At 44.6% G+C, this 22,494-nt stretch overlaps 1 protein-coding gene and 1 long non-coding RNA gene across 2 annotated transcripts in view; one reads left to right on the forward strand and one right to left on the reverse strand.

Annotated features, from left to right (window-relative positions):
* Positions 1 to 16,641, reverse strand: part of LOC143832312 (uncharacterized) — a 38,850-nt gene extending 22,209 nt beyond the window's left edge. The window contains exon 1 of the long non-coding RNA XR_013229195.1: positions 16,538 to 16,641. This is a non-coding gene — a long non-coding RNA (uncharacterized LOC143832312). The remainder of the gene's footprint in view (positions 1 to 16,537) is intronic.
* Positions 16,542 to 22,494, forward strand: part of CCDC69 (coiled-coil domain containing 69) — an 82,639-nt gene continuing 76,686 nt past the window's right edge. Inside the window, exon 1 of the mRNA XM_077326530.1 lies at positions 16,542 to 16,759. Coding sequence (XP_077182645.1) covers positions 16,712 to 16,759 — 48 coding nt within the window. The 5' untranslated portion in view covers positions 16,542 to 16,711. The remainder of the gene's footprint in view (positions 16,760 to 22,494) is intronic.

The raw sequence follows: 22,494 nt of genomic DNA on the forward strand, positions 1-22,494 counted from the left end.
ATGTGGACCGAGAACTTCCAGAAGTACAGGCAGGATTTCGAAGAGGCAGAGGAACTAGAGATCAAATTGCCAACATACGCTGGATCATGGAGAAAGGTAGGGAGTTCCAAAAAAACGTCTACTTCTGCTTCATTGACTATGTTAAAGCCTTTGATTGTGTGGAGCCCAACAAATTGTGGCAAGTTCTTAAAGAGATGGGAATACCAGGGCTTCTTATCTGTCTCTTGAGAAACCTATATGCAGATCAAGAAGCAACACTGAGAAACGAGCGTGGAATCACTGATTGGTTCAAAATTGAGAAACGAGTTTAGCAAGGCTGTATACTGTCGTCATGCCTATTTAATTTGTATGCAGAGCACATCATGAAAAAGGCTAGGTTAGTTGAGTCACATATTGGGATTAAGATTGCAGGGAGAAATATCAACAACCTCAGATATGTAGATAATACCACTCTAATGGCAGGAAGCGAAGAGGAACTAAAGAGCCTGTTGATGCGGGTGAAGGAGGAGAGTAAAAAATTTGGCTTTAAACAACATCAAGAAAACAAAGATTATGGCATCCGGCCCTCTCAATTCCTTGGCAAATAGATGGGGAAGAAACGGAGGTAGTAACAGATTTTATTTTCCTGGGCTCCAAGATCACTGCAGATGGGGACTGCAGCAAAGAAATTAAAAGACGCTTACTCCTGAGGAGGAAAGCTATGGCAAATCTAGACAGCATCCTAAAAAGCAGAGACATCACCCTGCCAACAAAAGTGTGTCTAGTCAAGGCTATGATCTTCTTGTTACCCTAGAGGTAGCCCATAATGGAAGGATGCCTCACACAGCGACACCTTCACACACAGAAACCAGCCTGGCAGAAACGGACTATGGAGTCAGTAGGGCCCCCTAAGTAACCTAGGAAGCCAGGCTAGGTCGCCATCTTGTTTGGGCTTCACTAGATTTCTTACATTTCCTCCTTGCCCAACTGACTGAGCTAAATGTGCACGTTATCTAAATCACCCCCCCCCCCAGCCAAAGACCATTAGACTATCTACAGGAAAGGAATATCCCTTCAAGGTACTAACTGCAACTTCTTTTGTCTCTCTTGTCCAGTGTAATTTCTGTCTAGCAGCACCTCTTATCCCCAAATGTCTTCCCCAGTCCTTCCTGATAAAACAAAGACAGGGCCGTTAGAGACACATCACACCTAGCCAAGGTATTGTTCTACTTGATCAGATTACTCCACACGTCCCACTCTAGTGACATCACAGTTCAAACTCACCTATCAGGTACTCATAATATCAGAGACCAATCAACAATCATGGACCTCCTAGTGGGCAGTCTCTGGGGCTGACCCGGGAATTTCAAACACTATATCAATCTGCTTTCTATAGGCAAATTGCAGGGGTTCCCAACTGTGTCTCCTACCATGCCATTTGTGCAAAATTTGGCCAAATTAGGGTAGAGACAAGGGCCTGGATAGCTTTTAAATTCTGGGTCAGACTGTTTTTTAGAATAGAAACTGGCAGCCTTTTAACTTGTCTAAAAAGTGACCCTCTTAAATTTCAATGGTTCCAGGCTATTGAACAAAAATTAGTCTCCATTGGCATCGATCTGAAGTCCCTACTACCTCTGGAAGAAAAATGTATCTTCCGGATTATTAAACAGAGAATATTAGATCATGAGCAGCAGGAACTCATACCTACCCAGCCTCGAGTCTGCTCACCAGCATTCTTTGGCATCAGAGAAATATTATGCCTACATATTTGCCTATGCAGAGAAATATTATGCCTACATATTTGCATCTCCTTGATGTCTCACCCCTGAGAAGAGCTTTTCTCCTGGCACGAATGAATGCTTTCCCCTCAAAGGTCTTAGAGGGAAGATTCCACCATATCCCATACCATGCGAGACTGTTCGTGTGGTTCTGGTTGCCCTGACTCTGTCTCACACATTTTGTTAGATTGCCCCTTATATGAGCAGTGTCGGGATGACAGCTTTGTTGCTTTGCTGGGAAACAAGCCTTCTGTAAGTAAATCTATGACCTTGCAATTTCTGCTCTCTGACAAAGACCCAGATATAACCATTTTAGTTGCCAGAGTTTTAACTAAGATGCTTTTATAATATGCTGCCTACCTTGTATTTTATCTTTTATAGTTTATTTATCATTTTAAGATCTGTTTGGTTATGTAACCCCATTTTATTATTTTGTTGAAATTTTAAACCCTATTTTTATATGTCTTATACATTTTATGCCAATAAAAGGTTACTGACTGACTGATATCAAGCCTTGTGCACACCCTGGTGTGTGTGTGTGCTGTTCACACCCGGCATCCTGTCCACCCCTGATGTCATCAACCCTGTGTTTGGGCTGCTTGGATCCAAGAAAGGTGCAGTATCTTGAACTTGTCCCCCTGTAGAATTTAGTGTAACTTGTCACCCTGTAGAACTTAGTGTATGTATGTTTTTGCTTCTGTGTGTGTTTTGAATGTAACCCTGATATTTTCCCCAAATAAATCCCCTGAGTGTAAGCTTTTGTCTTCTTCATTTAAAAATGGTTTCTTCCAGGGAAAGGACCCCGTAAAAATTGGTAGTAAAGATCCTGGGTTACCCAGCCTCTTGCTATATTCATAATTCCCCAGCAATTTGGGTAACATTCTCAATTGCAATGTCGGAAAAAGACTCAACGGCGTAAAGCGAGACGGTTCTCGGGGCTTTTGGAGCTCCAGAATAGATTTCAGGCCCTTGCAGAGGAGGTGCAAGGGTCAACGAGGGAAGAGGTCCCAAAACAAAGTCTAAGACAAAGGGAAGAGGCCACGAGGATAGAAGGAAATGGAGTTGAGAAGAAAAAAAAAAAAAAGGAGAGTACTGGTAATTGGAGACTCCCTGCTAAGAAGAATGGATCGCCATGTGGCTGGGCCCGACCCCCTAACCCGAGAGGTGTGTGGCTTGCCAGGGGCGAAAATTAAAGACGTTTCAGAACGGCTGCCCAAACTCCTCAAATCTACGGATCGCTACCCATTTGTGATGGTCCATGTGGGAACGAATGACATGTCCCTGAATACCATCGCTCCTATTAAAAAAGACTATCAAGATCTGGGGAGGAAGCTCAAGCAAATGGGGGCACAAGTGGTATTCTCTTCAATCTTACCTGTCAAGGGAAGAGGAATGCGTTGGGAGAGGAAGATAATGGAGGTGAATCAGTGGCTGCGTAGTTGGTGCCGGCAGGAGAGATTTGGTTTCTGGGACCATGGGATAGGCTTTCTTGAGGAAGGCCTACTAGCACCTGATGGACTGCACTTATCGAAGCTGGGGAAGAATGTGTTTGGCAGGAACCTGGGGAGATTCATCAGGAGAGCTTTAAACTGACGCCACAAGGGGAAGGAGACGATCAACATAGGGAGTGTAAGGAAGGAGACCGATCGGGGGCAGCCCAACCGGCAAGGCCAGCTCATAGGGAACCAAAAGTTAAAGGATTCAGATGCCTTTATACTAATGCCCGAAGCATGGGCAATAAGAAGGAAGAGCTGGAACTTCTCATGCTGATGGAAAGGTATGATCTAGTAGACATCACAGAATCTTGGTGGAATGATTCTCATGACTGGAATATAATGGTGGATGGATATGAACTGTTCAGAAAAAACAGAATAGATCGAAGAGGTGGAGGAGTGGCACTGTATGTGAGGAAAGGGCTTACCTGTCAGGAAATTCTAGTGAAGGAGAGCATATCTACAGTGGAAAGCATCTGGGTGAAAATAAGCAAGGGGAAAACAAACAGTGTGGTGGTTGGTGTCTGCTACCGACCGACTGACCAACGAGAGGATGTGGATGCTGCACTTTGTGAGCAGCTTGAGAAAATATCCAAGCGGCAGGACCTTGTCATCATGGGTGACTTCAATTTCCCAGATGTGTGCTGGGAAACAAACTCTGCGAAGCGTCCTCAGTCATGCAACTTTCTGGCATGCTTGGCTGACAATTTCATTTATCAAATGGTAGATGAACCCACAAGAGGTTCAGCCGTACTGGACTTAATACTGACCAACAGGCAAGAGTTGGTGGATGAGATGAAGGAGGTGGGAACCCTAGGGGGAAGTGACCATGTCCTCATAGAATTATTTTTAAGACGGGGAGCCAAGGAAGCTTGTAGGCAGACACGGATGTTGGATTTTCATAGGGCAAACTTTAATAAACTCAGACACATGATGAGTGTCATACCATGGACGAGAATGCTGGAAGGGAAGGGAGCATGTGAAGGGTGGGCGCTACTCAAACAAGAGCTATTGCATGCTCAATCAATGACTATCCCAGAAAGATGAAAACACTGCAGGAGCTCTAAGAAGCCTATTTGGATGAACAGAGAACTTCAAGAGGAACTAAGAAAGAAAAGGAAAATGTTCAGGAAATGGAGGGAAGGACAGAGCCCTAAAGAAGAGTACCTACAGGTTACTAGGCACTGTAGATCAATCATCAGAAAGGCCAAAGCTGAGAGTGAGCTAAGGTTGGCCAGGGAAGCCCATTGTAACAAGAAAAGATTTTTCAGTTACGTGAGGAACAAACGTAAAGTAAAAGAGGCAATAGGCCCGCTGTTGGGTGCGGATGGACAAACTCTAACGAAAGATGCAGAGAAAGCAGAAAGGCTTAGTGCCTATTTTACATCTGTTTTTTCCCACAGGTCAAAGTGTTTAGGCACATCTAGAGATGGCTGTAGCCAAAGGATAGTGTCTGGGTGGCAGGTTAACATGGATAGAGAGGTTGTCGAGAGGCATTTAGCTGCACTGGATGAGTTCAAATCCCCTGGTCCGGATGAAATGCACCCGAGAGTACTCAACGAACTTTCCAGAGAACTTGCACAGCCCTTGTCCATCATCTTCGGAACCTCTTTAAGGACTGGAGATGTCCCGGAGGACTGGAATAGAGCAAACGTTATTCTGATCTTCAAAAAAGGGAGGAGGGATGACCCGGGAAACTACAGACCAGTGAGTCTGACCTCTGTTGTGGGGAAGATAATGGAGCAGATATTAAAGGGAGCGATCTGCAAACATCTGGAGGACAATTTGGTGATCCAAGGAAGTCAGCATGGATTTGTCTCCAACAGGTCCTGCCAGACCAACCTAGTTTCCTTTTTTGACCAAGTAACAGGTTTGCTGGATCGGGGAAATTTGGTTGATGTCATTTACTTGGATTTTAGTAAAGCTTTTGACAAGGTTCCCCATGATGTTCTGATGGATAAGTTGAAGGACTGCAATCTGGATTTTCAGATCGTTAGGTGGATAGGGAATTGGTTAGAGAACCGCACTCAAAGAGTTGTTGTCAATGGTGTTTCATCAGACTGGAGAGAGGTGAGTAGCGGGGTACCTCAGGGTTCGGTGCTTGGCCCGGTACTTTTTAACATATTTATTAATGATCTAGATGAGGGGGTGGAGGGACTACTCATCAAGTTTGCAGATGACACCAAATTGGGAGGACTGGCAAATACTCCGGAAGATACAGAGTGCAATGAGATCTTTAAGGACTGGAGATATCCCAGAGGACTGGAAGAGAGCAAACGTTATTCCGATCTTCAAAAAAGGGAGGAAGGATGACCCGGGAATCTACAGACCAGTGAGTCTGACCTCTGAAGCTTTTGAACTTTGGTGCTGGAGAAGACTCTTCCGAGTCCCTTGGACTGCAAGGCGAACAAACCGGTCAGTCCTAGAGGAGATCAGCTCTGACTGCTCTTTAGATCTTGAAGATGAAACTCAAATAGTTTGGCCACCTCATGAGAAGGAAGGACTCCCTAGAGAAGAGCCTAATGCTGGGAGCAATTGAGGGCAACAGAGAATGAGGTGGCTGGATGGGTCTCTGAAGCAGTCGGTGTGAGCTTAAATGGAGTCCAGGGAATGTTAGAGGACAGGAAGGCCTGGAGGATCATTGTCCTATCATTTGAAGAGTCATAATGTAGTCCTTGTGCCTCCACATACAACCCGTTGGTTGACCTTGGGCTAGTCACAGCCCGGTTAAAGCTGTTCTCATAGAGCAGTTTCTGTCAGAGCTCTATCAGCCTCACTCACCTCACAAGGTGACTTGTGGAGAGAAAAGGGAAGGCCACTTTGAGACTCTTTTGGGTAGTGAAAAGTGGGGTACTAAAACAGCTCTTCTTCTAAACAAAGACATAATATTTATTTATTTTTAGATTTATATACCACCGCTCTCAATATTATATTGCAGTGTTTTACAATAAAAAAATATAATACAAACCCCTAAACCCCCTTAATACATTAAAATATGGTAATATTCTCAGTGCTCTTCTGTACATCTAAAAAATAGCATTACTACAGCAAAATTGCTTGATGCTATAAAAAATTGTGCCCCCCGCTATTTCTCACCTTCTTGCTCTCCTGCTTTCTTCTGCCACTTTTTGGTGCTTCCTGGCACTCCACATGGCTGCCTGAAATGGTGGAGGAGACGGACGCGCTATACACGCAGCTCTCCTTCTGCCTGTCAATCATGCCAGGCAGCCAATCAGCTTTTCCCCTGTTTTAAATGGACCGTGATGCAAACATTTTTTTTTAGTGAAACTTCTCAGTTGGTATGCCTATGCATCTAATAATAGATACATAGTGCTTATTTTAATGCCACTCCCCAGCCTTGAAATGGAAGAAAAGTAATGGGGGGGGGGTCTGAGAGGCATGTGGAGAAATTTTTGTTTGCTCTGCTGGATAAGTTGATAGGTAAGTATAAGCACCTCCTGATATATCCAAGCTGGTACCATGCAAAATGTGTAGATTGGCCAAAGAGAGCAGTTTTAAAAGTTTGAGGCCAAATTTGTTGACAATCCTGTCCTTTGAGGAACGATCCGAGAGATAGGCATCGGTGGCTATTTGAGTACTCTTATTACCTCCTACATCAACTGCCCCAGAGCCTATTCTTGCATTGAAATCACCACCCATTATAATATAGGAATTTGGATAGTGAAGGAGCAAGGATTCTATGGTATCAGCCAGGGAGTCCCAGAGATCATCTCCTTGGCTCTTACTACTATTAGGTGGAATGTATACATTAATACATATTAATCTTCTGGGGAAAAGTCCCTTAACTAATAGGACCTGGAAGTTATTGTACTGACTATTTTCTAAGATTAAAACATCAACCGTTAAATCAACTGAAACAAAGGTAACCAGGCCTCCACGCCCCCGTCCCTTTGTATGTATCTTGGTTGCTGGGACTGAGAAGGCCTTGTAGCCCTGAATAGAAAGGAAATCCTGTTCCTGGATCCATGTTTCCTGCAGGAGAATAATGTCATGAATTTGCAAAAACTTTAAAAAATCAGTGTCGTGGAGCTTGTTCTTCCACCCCCCAATATTCCAGGACAAACACTTTAATTGTCAGGGCTCATTTGTGATCTTATTCAGATCTCTCTCCGGATCCAGGACGACACAGCCATTATTACATGATGGTGCAAGTGTAGTGCTTTCCTCTCTCGGTTTTTTGGATTTTTCATTGGGCAGAGTGCCCTCTAAGATCTCCCGATTGGTGCTGGTAGTGGGTTCGTTTTGCTTCCCTCTACTTGTTAAAATTGAGGTTGGGATCAGCGGCTGAGATGACCCAGATGTACTTGCTGGCGGTACATTGTTTTGATGAGGAGATTCTGTGCTTTGTGAGTGCATGCCTTTTGAAGTACTCAAAAGCTTAAGCCTTAGATGTTCCAATCTGGTAGTGATCTCTTTTTGCTCTGTAGGTGGAAGATCAGAGTAGGAGTTCAATAGGTCTTCTTCTATTGTGTTTTCAGGTTCAAAATGAGTTGGATCCAAGCATGGTTGAGTGGGTAGATCAGTCCACTGTATCAAATCTTGCTGGCGAGCATCCGTTGATGGTTCTTCAGAGTGACTACCCAATTTCATCAGGGGATTAGTATGCTGCTTCGGCAATAAAGGTTTTAGAATAGTGTTTTCAAAAATGCGAACTGGGAAAATCCCTTTTGAGCGAAGAAATAACTTCTTACGGAGTAGTAGGGAAGGAAACCTGGGGCTATGAAATTCCAGTAAGATTCTTTGCGTTTGATTCAGATTGTAGAGAGGCTGTACTTGAACTAAGTCAAGTGAAGAAGTATTCACACCGAGGATATTACTTAGATGACGTATCACCAGTTGTTTTGTCTTTCAAGGAATGAGATGGTCTCCATACTTGCAAACAACCAGACAAACTTTGCATGGCAGAAGCTTAAGTTGGTAATTTAAACTCTCCTCCGAAGACTGCAGATGTGTGCTAGCCTTTTTAGACTCTCCATTATTTGTAACAAATGACTTCTTGTCAAAATTAAGTATTTTAGGAGGCTGATTACATACCTCTTTCCCACTGAAGCCTAGGTTAGGGCCGAAGTATTGTGCAAACAATTGTGTCATATTGTCAAACTTATAATCAATAAGCTTTATTCTTTCAAATAAGGCGTTCACAGTTTTGGCAGTCAGATGTGAGAGTTCACTTAGGATGTTATCGGAGGTACTGCAATTGGCTTCAGCCTGGCCTTCTAACAGCCAAGCAGTTGAGTCATCTCCCTCTTTTCTTTCTTCTTCACACTGAGTCTTGATTATACAATTTTCCAGTGGAGCAAATCGGTTTGAGGTTGAGGCAGCATATTTTGAGATACCACTTGCCATAATAAAATCGTCTATCTTTGTCTGCTTGTTGGCAGGGGGTGGGGTAATATCGCCATCACCTTCACGCACCCTCTTACTCACCCTTTTACCACCTCCCATTGCAAAAGTCCTAAAGCTCACAAGTGCTTAAAGCTCACAAGTGAGGGGCTGTTATTGTCACAAATAGGCAATGAAAGGAACAGTCAGGAGGACAGGATATTCAAATAAACAAATGATGTTCAGGGGAGAAGAGAGACATAAAAGCTCGCTGCAATACCGTCCACTGAGCTTATTAGTGTTAAGGCGTGTTGAAGCAAAACAAACTAAATACAGCAGACAAGGAAGAATTCCAGGCAGGAAAAAAATGAAACAAGAGTTGCTAACTATAGATAATTGGCTTCTTATCTTCAGTATAGTTAACTCCCCCGGTGAGCTCCAAGGTAAAGACTCTCTTAGTTGACGGCACTCTGTTCTCGAAACACAGCAGAATTTAAGTATAAATGAGTCCTACCAGGTGTTTAGAGTTCCAAGCTCGGATGTAAAGACACAGGGTAAATCAGGTGGCACCGACGATAATACAAGCAACTCAAACAAGCTCCAGGAGTTAATTAGAAAAGAAAATGCGTAGGAGAGCCTCTAGAAACGCTGCTACTGCTCCGTCGCCATCTTGAAGACCCCTATCAACTTATCGAGCTAGCACGATTGATTACATCACAGTCTCATCTGATTTACTTAACCTAGTAGCCAAGTTTGAGGTTGTTGACAGCTTGTTAAGTGACCACTGCCCACTGAGACTAACACTTAAAACTACTGGCAGTAAAATCTTGAAACCAGTTTCTGAATTAGCAGGTTTACCATGTTCTAGGAGACTCAAATGGTCTGATCAGCTTCAATCCAAATTCTCCCAATTTTTTGCAAACCCAGAAACAGAATCTTTGAGGCATGCTATCCTTCAGTCAGATAATGATGCTATCCAAATCTGGGAAGCTATTACTACTCTCCTAAAGCCGTTTCTTGTTAATAACAGACCAATCAAACTTTCACCATATTCAAATAATGGTTGGTTTGACCAAGAGTGTAAAACTCTCAAAAAATATATAACCCACACCATGAGGAAAGCAAGCAGAAATACTAATGAGTTCTGGATGCCCCAACTTTTGTATTTAAGATCACAATACAAAAAATTAATTAAACAAAAAAAGCTCGAACATGCCAAATCCTTATGGAAAGAATTAGATCGGGCGGTTTCTGAGAAAAATGACTCACGTTTTTGGGCACTAGTCTCCAATAGTTTAAACACCTGGTCCCATCATCTGGAGGCTCAAATACCAGCTAAAGATTGGGCCCTGCATTTTAGCAAGGTCTTTGGAGCCCATTTGGCTTCACCCCCAACAGCCATGTCACATTTACAACATATCCCTCCTGATCTAACAGATCTCCCAGTTTGGCCCACAGTTTCAGAGGCTGAAATCAAAGGCCTGATCTCCTCATTGACATCTGGTAAGTCCCCAGGGGAAGATCTGATCCCTACAGATCTTTATAAAGCCTTTCCATCATGGTGGTCTCCTATATTAGCAAAAACCTTCTCGCAAATTAACAATACAGGCCAAATCCCCCCTGGATGGAAACTTAGCATTGTTGTGCCCATTTACAAAAGAGGGGACAAATCAGCTCCAAATAACTATAGGCCTATTAGTTTGTTAGACATAGCTGCAAAACTGTACAGTAAGTACTTACTGATTAAGCTGGAGGAATGGGCAGATGAAAATCATATTTTATACCCACATCAAGCTGGATTCAAAAAGGGCTTTAGTACTATTGACCAATGTCAGATACTTCAGCAACTGGTCTATTCAGGGATAAATGGCCCTAAGAAAGTGTTGTACGTTGCATTCGTTGACTTGGCCGCAGCTTTTGATTCTATAGACAGGCAGCGCCTATGGCAAAAATTAGCAGACTTGAACATTGATAGGCGGCTCCTATTTCTGCTGCGGGAGTTGCACTTTGACACTTATGCTCAAATTAGAGTGGGAATTTCTGGCTCCCTAACCAACAAAATTCCAACATGCAAGGGCGTCAAGCAGGGATGTGTGTTGGCTCCCCTGCTGTTTAATTTATACATTAACAACATTGTAGAAAGACTCTCTGGCCCACAATTTGTTTCTCCCATACTAGGAGGTCAAAAAATATCTATTTTACTTTATGCAGATGACATGGCCCTAATTTCCCTCACAAAAATTGGGATGCAAAGACTACTACAACAACTTGGTGCTTATTGTAAAGAAGAAGGTCTTAAAATAAATTACGATAAGACAAAAGTAATGGTCTTTAGAAAAAGGGCCAAAAAGTTCTCTTGGAGCATATCTGGAAATTCTGTTAGCCAGTGCAACTCATTTAAATATCTGGGTATCACATTTAGTGAGAGGCTGAATTGGAAACTTCATCTGGACACCATTAGAGCCTCTGCAACACTATTCTGAAGTTTTATTACACAACAGGAGGCTTCCTCATCGATCCAGCCCTCAAATTATACAAGTGCAAGGTTATCCCCCATCTTTTGTATGGAGTAGAGGTCTGGGGATGGAAGGAAAACTTCATACCTAGGCTAGAATCTGTTCAAAATATATTCTTAAGGCGAATTCTAGCCCTACCTAGGGGAACTCCGGCTGTTTTGATGAGGGCAGAAACAGGTCTGCCTTCTCTTAGTGCCCGAGTACATTTGGCAATTTTAAAACAGTGGAAAAACCTCAGGTTAGCCAACATAAACAAATTTAGTCATCAGTCCTTTAATATAATGTTATCTAAGGATACAGCACGGCATTGCCTTATTAATAGCCTTATTGCACGCTACTCCATCCCCGATGACCTCCTAAATCCTTCAGCTAATAACTCTCACCTTAGAGACTGGATCTTCAAAAGTGATGCCCAGTTAGACAGAATGCAAATTTTGGAAATTAAGACAGCAACATGGTTTAAGCGGTTTAAATATGACCATCGTAGATCCTCTTATCTAATGAGAATCAGTAACCATAATCTCAGAGTAGCTTTTACATCACTTCGATTCGAAACGATGCCTACAGAGGTACTGGCGGGTCGATTTAGCTGTACGCCAAAAAAACAGCGTTTCTGTATTTGTGGTGCACAAGCTCTGGAGGATTTACCCCACTACATCTTTGACTGCTTACTTTATGCCCAACCCAGAGCCAAATTCCTCAATGAGACCTTACGGGGTTCTAACCTTCACTCCGTTGCTGAAAAGATAATCTATCTTTTATCTGACCAGGTTGATGATGTAACATATAAAACCGCCCTATTTGCCTTGGCTGCAAGGAAAATAAGGGCCAATGTTACAACCACTAAGGCAGCCTCTTAACACTCTGGCACTTTGTATGCTGTTTCAGTTTTTTGGTCTTAAATTTTATATTTTTATACAGTTCCTTTTATTCTATTTTACTGTTTGTAAATTTGTATTTTATATTTTGTAAAGGCCTATGGCTATATACAAATAAATGTATCTTATCTGTTTGCTCTGCTTGCTCCAGATAGTTTGCTACAAAAAAAAAAGAAAAGCCCCGTTCCCAGGAGAAGGAGGCAGGTACAAGGAGAGTACCTGGAGACAGAGATCATGCTACTTTGGCTACTTTAGTTATGCACATTTATTTCGTTTGTGGTTGCTGGTTGCTCTCTTCCCATTTGTACTATATACTTGTGGGAATCCAATTTTGTGTATCCCCAACTAGCGCTTTAAAATGGAGGATGTAGCTGCCGGTTTGCTGCTGGGACACTGGATGCTGATGATGTCATTTGAAACGCCCCCCAAAAAAGCCTCTACAAAAGGTAAGCCTTTCTGGGTACAGAATGGCCCTCAGATTTCTAATCACTCACCCCGTTCAGCATATGGGCCAAATTAGCTCTCTCTTTGGTAGTGAGAGACCTGATCTAACACAAACTGATCCTCCGTTGGTAACAGTGAGACCCCACTTTGGCCTCAACCACACGCCTGGTGGAAGAGTTCTGTCTTACAGGCCCTATGGAATGTTGACAACTCCGACAGGGCCCTCAGTTCTTCTGGAAGCTCATTCCACCAGGTTGTGGCCAGGGCCAAAAAAGCTCTGGCCTCGCTTGAGGCCAGGTGAACGTCTCAGGGGCCAGGACAGCCAGCAGAGCAAAGTGACCTGCAGGGAGCATAAGCAGATAAGCAGTCCCACAGATAAGTGGGCCTAGGCTGCCTATAGGCTTAAAGGTCAAAAACAATACCTTGAACTTGACCCAGAAGCGGGCTGGTAACCAATGTAGATGTCGCAGCACTGGCTGTATGTGAGCCCTCCAAGGTATTCTAGTTGAAGACCCTCACAGCTGCATTTTGTACCAGCTGCAATTTCCGGATCAAAGTCAAGGGTAGGCCCACGTAGAGCGAGTTACAGAAGTCTAGCTGCCCTGAGCCACAGGGGAGGGTGGTATATAAATACAATAAATAAATAACCTGGAAGTGACCGCTGCATGGATCACTGTGGCCAGGTGTTCTGAAGACAGGTAGGGTGCTAGTAGCCACGCTTGGCGCAGCCGTCTGGGCTACCTTAGTGACCTGAGCCTCCACGGAAAGGCTCATCAAAGGTGTCATCAAAGATCACCTGCAAATTTCTGGCAGGTGTTAACTGTATCCCATCCTGGCATGGGAGGCACGCTTCCTGATCCTGCCCCCTTCTACCCAGAAACAGGAACTCCGTCTTGGAGTTTCAGACAACTCTGCCTGAGCCATCCAACCACTGCTTCCAAACAACTGGCAAGGGGGGGGGGAGTCCATCCATCCATCGGGAGGTAGAGTTGCTGGGTGTCATCTGCATATTTGTGACAATCCAGCCCATAGCCCCAGACCATCTGGGCTAGAGGGCGCATATAGATGTTAAAATTGCCCCGTGGCGATAGATGCTTGAATACAATAAATGAACTTGTTTAAATAACACTTTGTTGTTGTTGTTAGGTGCGAAGTCGTGTCTGACCCATCGTGACCCCATGGACAATGATCCTCCAGGCCTTCCTGTCCTCTACCATTCCCCGGAGTCCATTTAAGTTTGCACCTACTGCTTCAGTGACTCCATCCAGCCACCTCATTCTCTGTCGTCCCCTTCTTCTTTTGCCCACGATCGCTCCCAGCATTAGGCTCTTCTCCAGGGAGTCCTTCCTTCTCATGAGGTGGCCAAAGTATTTGAGTTTCATCTTCAGGATCTGGCCTTCTAAAGAGCAGTCAGGGCTGATCTCCTCTAGGACTGACCAGTTTGTTCGCCTTGCAGTCCAAGGGACAAGAGTCTTCTCCAGCACCAGAGTTCAAAGGCCTAAATTCTTTGACGCTCGGCCTTCCTTATGGTCCAACTTTCGCAGCCATACATTGCAACTGGGAAGCCCATAGCCTTGACTAAATGCACTTTTGTTGGCAGGGTGATGTCTCTGCTTTTTAGGATGGTGTCTAGATTTGCCATAGCTTTCCTCCCCAGGAGCAAGCATCTTTTAATTTCTTTGATGCAGTCCCCATCTACAGTGATCTTGGAGCCCAGGAAAATAAAATCTGTCACTATCTCCATTTCTTCCCCATCTATTTGCCAGGAATTGAGAGGGCCGGATGCCATGATCTTTGTTTTCTTGATGTTGAGTTTCAAGCCAGCTTTTGCACTCTCCTCCTTCATCCGCATCAACAGGCTCTTTAGTTCCTCTTCACTTTCTGCCATTAGAGTGGTATCATCTGCATATCTGAGGTTGTTGATATTTCTCCCTGCAATCTTGATCCCAATTTGTGACTCCTCTAATCCCACCTTTCTCATGATGTGCTCCGCATATAAGTTAAATAGGCAAGGCGACAGTATACAGCCTTGCCGAACTCCTTTCTCAATTTTGAACCAATCAGTGATTCCATGTTCAGTTCTCACTGTTGCTTCTTACCTGCATATAAATTTCTCAAGAGACAAATAAGATGCTCTGGTATTCCCATCTCTTTAAGAACTTGCCACAATTTGTTGGGCTCCACATAATCAAAGGCTTTAGCATAGTCAATGAAGCAGAAGTAGATGTTCTTCTGGAACTCCCTAGCTTTCTCCGTGATCCAGCATATGTTGGCAATTTGATCTCTAGTTCCTCTTCGAAATCCTGCCTGTACTTATGGAAGTTCTCGGTCCACATATTGCTGCAGTCTAGCATGTAGGATTTTGAGCATAACTTTGCTAGCATGAGAAATGAGTGCAATGGTGCGGTAGTTTGAACATTCTAACACTTAGTGGAGTGTTAATAAATACTCTAGTTTTATTTTCATGCGATAAACAATAAACGTAATGAAACAACTTTCTCCAGCAAAGACACAAAATTTGTGACTTATTTCACAGAGTTTTCAAGGGGCTACATATATTTCCTTTGATATCCCCCACACCTTGGCAAGCATTCATCCTTCTGTTGCTGGGGGAAGGGCTTGAGTTGATGTAACCTAATCTTGCCTAGGGCCCCCTGATTTAAAAGGCAACATTTTACAAACAAACATGTGCAGTAACTGAAGTCGTAACCACAACACTCCCTGCCATGCTGCTGCCCAGAAAGCAGGAAGCCTGCCCTATCAACATATCCGACACGGGTATCGTATTACAGCTAATACTGGATGCTCTGGGCTAAAAGGACCACAGTGCTAGGAAACATCAGCCAAAACAGAAGGCTTTGACAACACAGCCAAACCTACACATGCCACAAAACCAGTTGCTGCACCGTTCTTAAGCCCTATAGGTATCACACAGGCTTGTATGTCTCAGTAAGGCCAGAATGAAACAGGAGGCAGGCAAGCAAGCAAGAATTTACGTGCCATGCTGAGTAGGTATCTGGCATCACATTTAAACTGCTTCATGCACTATGCTTGTGCATCAATACAACATGTAATCAAGTTGCAGATCCCTGGTACGATAACAGTATGTGAAAAGCAGCCAGGGCTCCCTTTCAAATAATGCACCAGCGAATATTGTTGCATGTTTAAGTTCTTGAATGTCTGCATCACATTTAAAGCTACCCTTATTAAATGAAGAAAGGCTGGATCAAAGGGTGATACTAAACTATGCGGAGAGCAATGAGCGCAGAATCTCAGTGGTGCCATGCCAGCGATGGTCCCTAGATAAACTTCATGCACTAGGTGTTCTCATTAAAGGGCAGGGACAAAGCCCTCGGGGAACCAGAAACCGGAAACAAGGCAAAGCTCATGCAAGCAATGCTAGAGTTGATGAGCTGCACATTCTGTCAAGCCACCTCCAGTATGTGCTTCTGGCTGGAAGCAACCAGGGAAGGCCTCAGAGTCCGTCTCTTGTTCTGCTAGTAACTAGAGAGCCACTGTGTGAGGCGGGATACTGGATTACAATGGCCAGTCACATATTCTTAGCCTAATTTACCTAGCTCACAGTGTTGTTGTGAGGCTAAAATGGAAGGTGAATGTAAGCCAATTTGAGATCCTTTCAGGAAGTGAAAAGCGGGGTACAAAACCCCAGCTCTTCATCTTCTGATCCTGCAGTGCTGCTTTTGTCTTTTTTAAATCAGAAAATGACTTAGAAATAGGTTTTGTTTTTTAAAGATACATTGCTTACTAGAAACCCTAGTTGGTCACTTTGGGACTTGGTAAATTGTATAGCTAAGTCAAGAGAGATATACCACCAACCTGTTATTGCAGACAAAAGGTCAAACCGTCTCTACCCCCACCCCCACCCCACTCCCTTGGTAATTCTAAACAGGCTTTCACCCAAGCCTCGCTCAAGCGAAGGGCCTGATAGCATGCCATCATCTTAACTCTCAACGAAAAGGAATTTGGTCGCCGGCTCCCTCTTCTGGCCCTGTCAGCACAACGTAGCATTTGGCTTCCCAGAACGCAAACTTTCTTTCTTTTTTTTTAAGGACAAACTTGGAAGGGCCTTCTCTTCTGATACTTACGGTGCGTGACTATCTAAGCATGAAGTTCAAGTAGACTGTTCGCAGGTTTAGTTTCGGGGTCTCGTAGGAGGCAGTGCATGGGATGGAGCCCTTCCCGTCTCGCCGCGGCTGCTCTTAAGCCCCGGGACTCCGCAGAGCTCCCCCCTCCCCTCCCCTCCCCTCCGGCAAGGAGCGATGGGCTGCAAGGGGAGCAAAATGGGCTGCTGTGAAGCCAGCAGAAAGGTAAAGGGGGAGAAAGAGACCAACTTGGGAGGGGGCGCTTGCACCGATTTCTTTGGCAAGGTTCTTTCCAGCACCCCGGGAAACGGGAAAGGCGGTTGGGGGGGGGGTGCACTTTCCCGTCCGCCCCCTTTCTTACTTTAGAAATCGCTAAAGCCCCGAGACCAGAGTAGGCGCTGCCTTCCGGCATCCCAGCCGGAGAGACAGAAGCTGTTTGGCAACAAAAGCCGCAGGGGCCCACGCCAGCAGCGACAAAACTCCTTGTGTGACAAACTTTGCCCACCCCGGCCGGACCGAGAGGGAAGCGAGCGCTGCTGCTGCTGCAACACCTCCCCGGAGAAGGGCTGCGGGGGCCAGTCTTGCGCCCCCTCCCCTCCAGACAAAGAGCTTTCTTTGGAACTGGAATCACGACGTGAGCGAGGGAGGCGGGGAGCGGGCAAGCAAACTTCGGCCCGGCGTTGCAGCTGCAGGAGAGACCCGGGTTGTGTGCGAGATCCGCAAGCGGTTGTTGCGGAGGTCTATGCAGGGATTGGCTCCCAAACACTTGACGCCCAGGGTCCCGTTATCTCACAGTACTTTCTCCGGTGGCTTCTAATCTCGGCAGGAATTGGGATTCGAATCTATTGACTTGCTTTTAAAGTCTTCTTGGAATTCACTAATTTGAAAGGAAGGCGGTGTCTCGTCAGACCCCTGCCGAAATTTGGTGAATTCTTAAAGCAAACACATGCACCTGGGTTTTTTCAAAGGCACCTTGTAGAATCCCCAAAAAATCATTTCTAACAGATTTGCAAGGGTTTTTTTTTTTTTTTTTAAGGAGCAAGTTTACTGAAAAGCAAGTTAAACATGACTGACTTTACTTCGGGTTAGAGTTCTCCGGATTTTGACTGTCCCTAGAGTTAAGTCTGATGCCTTAGAAAATTTTGATGGGCCTTCACAGGATACATAACCTGTGGACGACCTTCACAGTACTTACTGGGTGGATAAGATGCAGGATCAGATGCTTACCAAGAAAAGTAGCCTTTCTCTGGAAATATCTTTTAGTTTTTCAATTTTCTGCTGGTTAGACCTGCAGTTCATCTGAGAGAACAGAAAGTTGTCCTGAAGCCCTTGAAGGAAGTTGGGGGTTCTTGAAAACTGGAAAATCATTTTGCAGAAGCCCTAGTTTTGCCACAGTGAAGGTGGGCACATAAGAGCTGCCATAATCCAAATGAAGTTTGGGCTGGAACCTCTGAATTTTACAAATATCTTTCACTGCTCTGCCAATTAAATCTTGAACAGAGGTCTGCTGATAATCCTGCTGAAGTCTACCCAATGGGGCTTCTCCCAGGAAGCTATTCTTGGGATTGCACTGTGCAGGTGTCATATATGTTGATGGGTTTAGAGAATAAGGGCTATATTGTTGGGTAAAGAAATAATTTCATTCCAACTATCAACAGTGTTTTCTTTCAGGAAAATATACGATTTTCCAAGAACATTTTATATGATTGAATAAGATCATGTTTGTGAAGCTTGTACTTTTAGAGCATATAACATGTTGCTAAATTGTGTCATAGTTACACGTACATGTGCTTTTCAGAAAAATATCTGAAACTGAATGGGAATCAATTACAAAATGTAGTTGCTAATTTTAAAATAATTTAGGTAGATGGAGAGTAGATTTCAAACTTCCTGGGAAGCCAAAGTCTCTGCCTACTCCTCACAGATTAGCCATAATTACAGACTGGAAAGGAAAATGCATTCTGCATATGCTCAGAAACATAGCAGGTTTTATATGATTTAATTGTCAAAAGTTGGACCCTACTGAGCCCTAGCTGAAATTAAGTCCTGTCAAAATGATGGTTCTAAACTTTGGAAATGCATAGCTGTACAGTATTATAAGAGCTTTCAATATTCCCCTAACTACTTTTTTCCAGGTCCTGGATAATATCAAGTTAAAAAGTATAAATATTAATGAAAAGGAATCTGTGGAAAGTGTTGCCAAAGAACATCTGTGACTTTTTTTGTTGCAGTGCGCACCTGTCTCTAGTCAACAAATATGCTTAACTGCATTGTGAAGGACATTAATCTCCTGTGTGCAAGGTCAGGCACTTCCATATTAGTCCAGTCAGAGTTTTTCTCCCAAAAGTAACACTAGATTTGAAAACTGCAGTGTGCAAGATAGTTTCGATAGACAAAAGTAACTGACATGAAGTACTTCTCTGAAGTAAATTTATTTCTGAGTGTCAGAAAAATACCACTGCTTGTTTGTTTATATACCGCCCTCCCTGAGGCTCAGGGTGGTTTACATCAGTGGTCCCCAACCCGCGGGCTTGGGCCCGGTGCCAGGCTGCGAAGGCCTCGGCGCCGGGCCGCGGCTCCTTCTTCCCTCCCCCCCCCCCCGAAGCGAGAAGCTCGCCAGGCCGCAAGCAAATCGGCTGCCAAAGCGGCCGATTAGCTCACGGCCAGGCAAGCTTCTCGCTTCGGGAGGGGAGGGAAGAAGGAGCCGCGGCCCGGCGCTGAGGCCTTTGCTTTAGCAGCCGATTTGCTCGCGGCCTGGAGGGGCCGGGAGGGGGAGCCACGGCCGCCGGCATGGCGGTGGCGCAAATGCGCACGTGCAGACTGCCGTGCACGCGCGTTTGCACCCCTGCTGGGCGCAAACGCGCATGTGCGGCAGTCCGCGCATGCGCGTTTGCGCTGGGGCTGCCGCGCATGCGTGGGCCCCCGGGCCACCCTCTCCACCCACTACGCCGCAGCGGTCTGCAGCAAGCGAAAGCTTGAGGACCGCTGGTTTACATGAAACAGGAACAATACAATTAATTCAGTTTATAGTAACGTGGTAACAACAGTAACAATAACAACAATATAATGGTAATAATAAACATTGTAGAACAGTAGAATACTAGAAAAATTGATTAACTTGTACTGAGGCCCAGTGGTTTCGTCGGATCTGTAATGATTGTCGGAGGGTGGCTTGGGGGGTCCTGACAGGGGGTCTGATCCTGACAGGGGGCCAGTGGGAAGCGGTGGTTCAGATCAACCTCAACCAAATGCCTGGTGGAGGAGTTGCCTTTTGCAGCTCCTGCAGAATTGTTTTAGTTCCATCAGGGCCCTGATTTCCTCTGGGAGCTCATTTCACCAAGTGGGAGCCAGGATGGAGAAAGCTCTGGCCCTGGTTAAGGTCAAGCCGGCTTCTTTTGGGCCAGGGACCACCAGACCCTTGGATGTGGTAGAGCACAAGGTTCTTTGAGGGGTGTAGGCAGAGAGGTGATCCCTTAGGTATACGGGGCCCAGACTGCGTGTGGCCTTAAAGGTAATAACCAAAACCTTAAGCTTTATCTGGAATTCAGCCGGGAGCTAGCACAGCCGCTGGAGGATGGGCTGGATGTGGGACCTCCGAGGTGTTGCTGTGAGGACCCTGGCAGCTGCATTCTGGACCAGTTGTAGTTTCTGGGTCAGGGATAAGGGGAGGCACGCTTCCTCAATTGGACCTTGCCTGCCTAGCCACAGGGCCTCTGTCTTTGAAGGATTGACCTTCAGACGACTCTGCTTAAGCCACCCCTCACTGCTTCCAGAGAGCTGGCTAATGTTTCTGGGGGAGAGTCAGGGCTGCCATCCATCAGGAGGAAGAGCTGGGTGTCAGCAGTAAATTGGTGGCAACCCAGCCCAAACCTCCATAGCAGTTGAGCAAGAGAGTGCATAAAGTTGTTGAATAGAATTGGAGAGAGAACTGCACCCTGGAGGACTCCACAAGCCAGTTGGTGACGGCTTGATGAGCTCTCTCCTAATGCTACCCTCTGTCTGTGTTAGGGTTGCCAGGTTCCCCCTGGACACTGGCTGGGGATGGGGAAGGCAGGGTTGCTAGGTCCAAGTTGGGAAACTCCTGGAGTTTTGGGGATGGAGCCTAGAGAGGACAGAGACTTCAATGAGGTGCAATGGCTTACATCTGCCCATAAGTTAACATGACCCTCTAGGTCCCAGCCTCTGGAGGAGAGGTAGTTACATATTGAGCATGGGACTTTTTCCATCATTGCCGAACCTGGATACTCTTTCCCATGGCATGAATATCTTATCACTATCTTTGTTAATACTTAAGTGATATGTAAAGCTGCATGCTTTGAAATGGCATTTAAATTGTTTATCTGTTCTTCTTTATTATATGTTTAATTCTGCTGACTACTAACATGTGATTTGGTATTTTATGGTTTGTTTAACTTTTGTTAACTGCCTTGAGTGCTACATGCAAAAAAAAGCAAGGTGTAAAAACCCATATAAATAAATAACATTATTTTATGTCAATAAGGCAAGAATTAGTGGAGCTAATTATGGAGCAGTCATCATCTGTATGGATAGCAATGATATATAGGCTTATAATATTTCAATATTGTAAGGGTCATGAATCAGCCAAACTTGAAGAAGAACTGTTTTGTTGTACCCTGCATTTTATTACTGGAAGGTGTCTCAAAGAGGCTTACACCTGCCTACCCTTCCTCTCCCCACAACAAACAGACACTCTGTGAGGTAGGTGAGGACTGGCCTAAAGTCCCCCCAACTGGCTGCATGTGGAGGAGTGGGGAACCCAAACTGGTTCTCCAAATTAGAGGCCAACACTCTTATCCACTATACCAAGTTGGCTCTTGAGCACTTTTAACTAAGTTACTGGTGTACACATCAACCTCCAATTTAAATCAGTGGCTGATTATCAATTCAGAGGGAAGAAGGGAGCTTATACCACAAATCTTGTTGTCTCTAAGGTGCTAATGAACTCAAATAGGAATTATGTTCAGTTTTTGAGAAGGGGTTGGACTGTGAGATTCAGTTTCACAAATGAAATCAATTCATAAATGAATTGACCGGAGTTGGATTATGTACTGTTTAATGCTCTTTAGCCCTGTTACTGTGCTTGCAATCAAGACAGTACAATGTTTATTCATGGGTGGCCAACAATTATCATGTGTTTGTGATGGTTATGCAAGGCAAACTGTTGATGCGTACAAGATATGAGCTTGCAATGTGGCTTGAGATGGATCAGAAAGTATTTTGCATGCTAAAACGGCTAGCTAATGAATTTATAAGAAACACACTTGCTCATGGAAAATCTGGATATGCAGTAGTACTGGAATGTAAGAACAATCTCTAGAAAAATGTGTGGCTAGTTCCACTGTGTTTGTTTCCTACCTGAAATTTTTAATGACCAAATGCAGACAGTAGCTGCAAACGTGAAGATACATAATGTTGGAGTTTAACACAGACACACCAGTATAAGTTTTCTGTTTGTATATAGAACACTTCTGCACACTCTTGGGCTGAGGTGGCTGAAACTGTATTGCTGAAGATTGCAGGTGAAGAGGATAATTTTAAATGCACCCCCATGTAAAAAGTTCCTCCCAATCAGTGTGGAATTCTGCCACTCAGGCTGCTACTTTATCCTGCATATCACAGCTGTCAGTAGGGTTGGCAAGTCCAACTCAGGAAATTCCTAGAGATTTAGGGGGGGGGGTTGCCTGGGAGGACAGAGACTGGGGAAGGGAAGGTGCTCAGCAGGAGTATAATTCCATGGAAGCCTCCATTTTCTTCAGGAGCCTGATCTCTGTAGTCTGGACTGGAAGTCAGTTTGTAAGTCTGGGAGAACTAGATGCCAGAGGTTGGCCACTATAATCCTCATGTTGGCTTCACACAGGCAGGAGAATGAGAGGGTAGTACTACCAGTCGTTTTTAAGACTGCAGATTCCATTTTGGAATGCTGCCCTATAGATTCAATA

The sequence above is a fragment of the Paroedura picta genome, chromosome 3 (assembly GCF_049243985.1).
Source record: "Paroedura picta isolate Pp20150507F chromosome 3, Ppicta_v3.0, whole genome shotgun sequence".
Lineage (NCBI taxonomy): Eukaryota > Metazoa > Chordata > Lepidosauria > Squamata > Gekkonidae > Paroedura > Paroedura picta.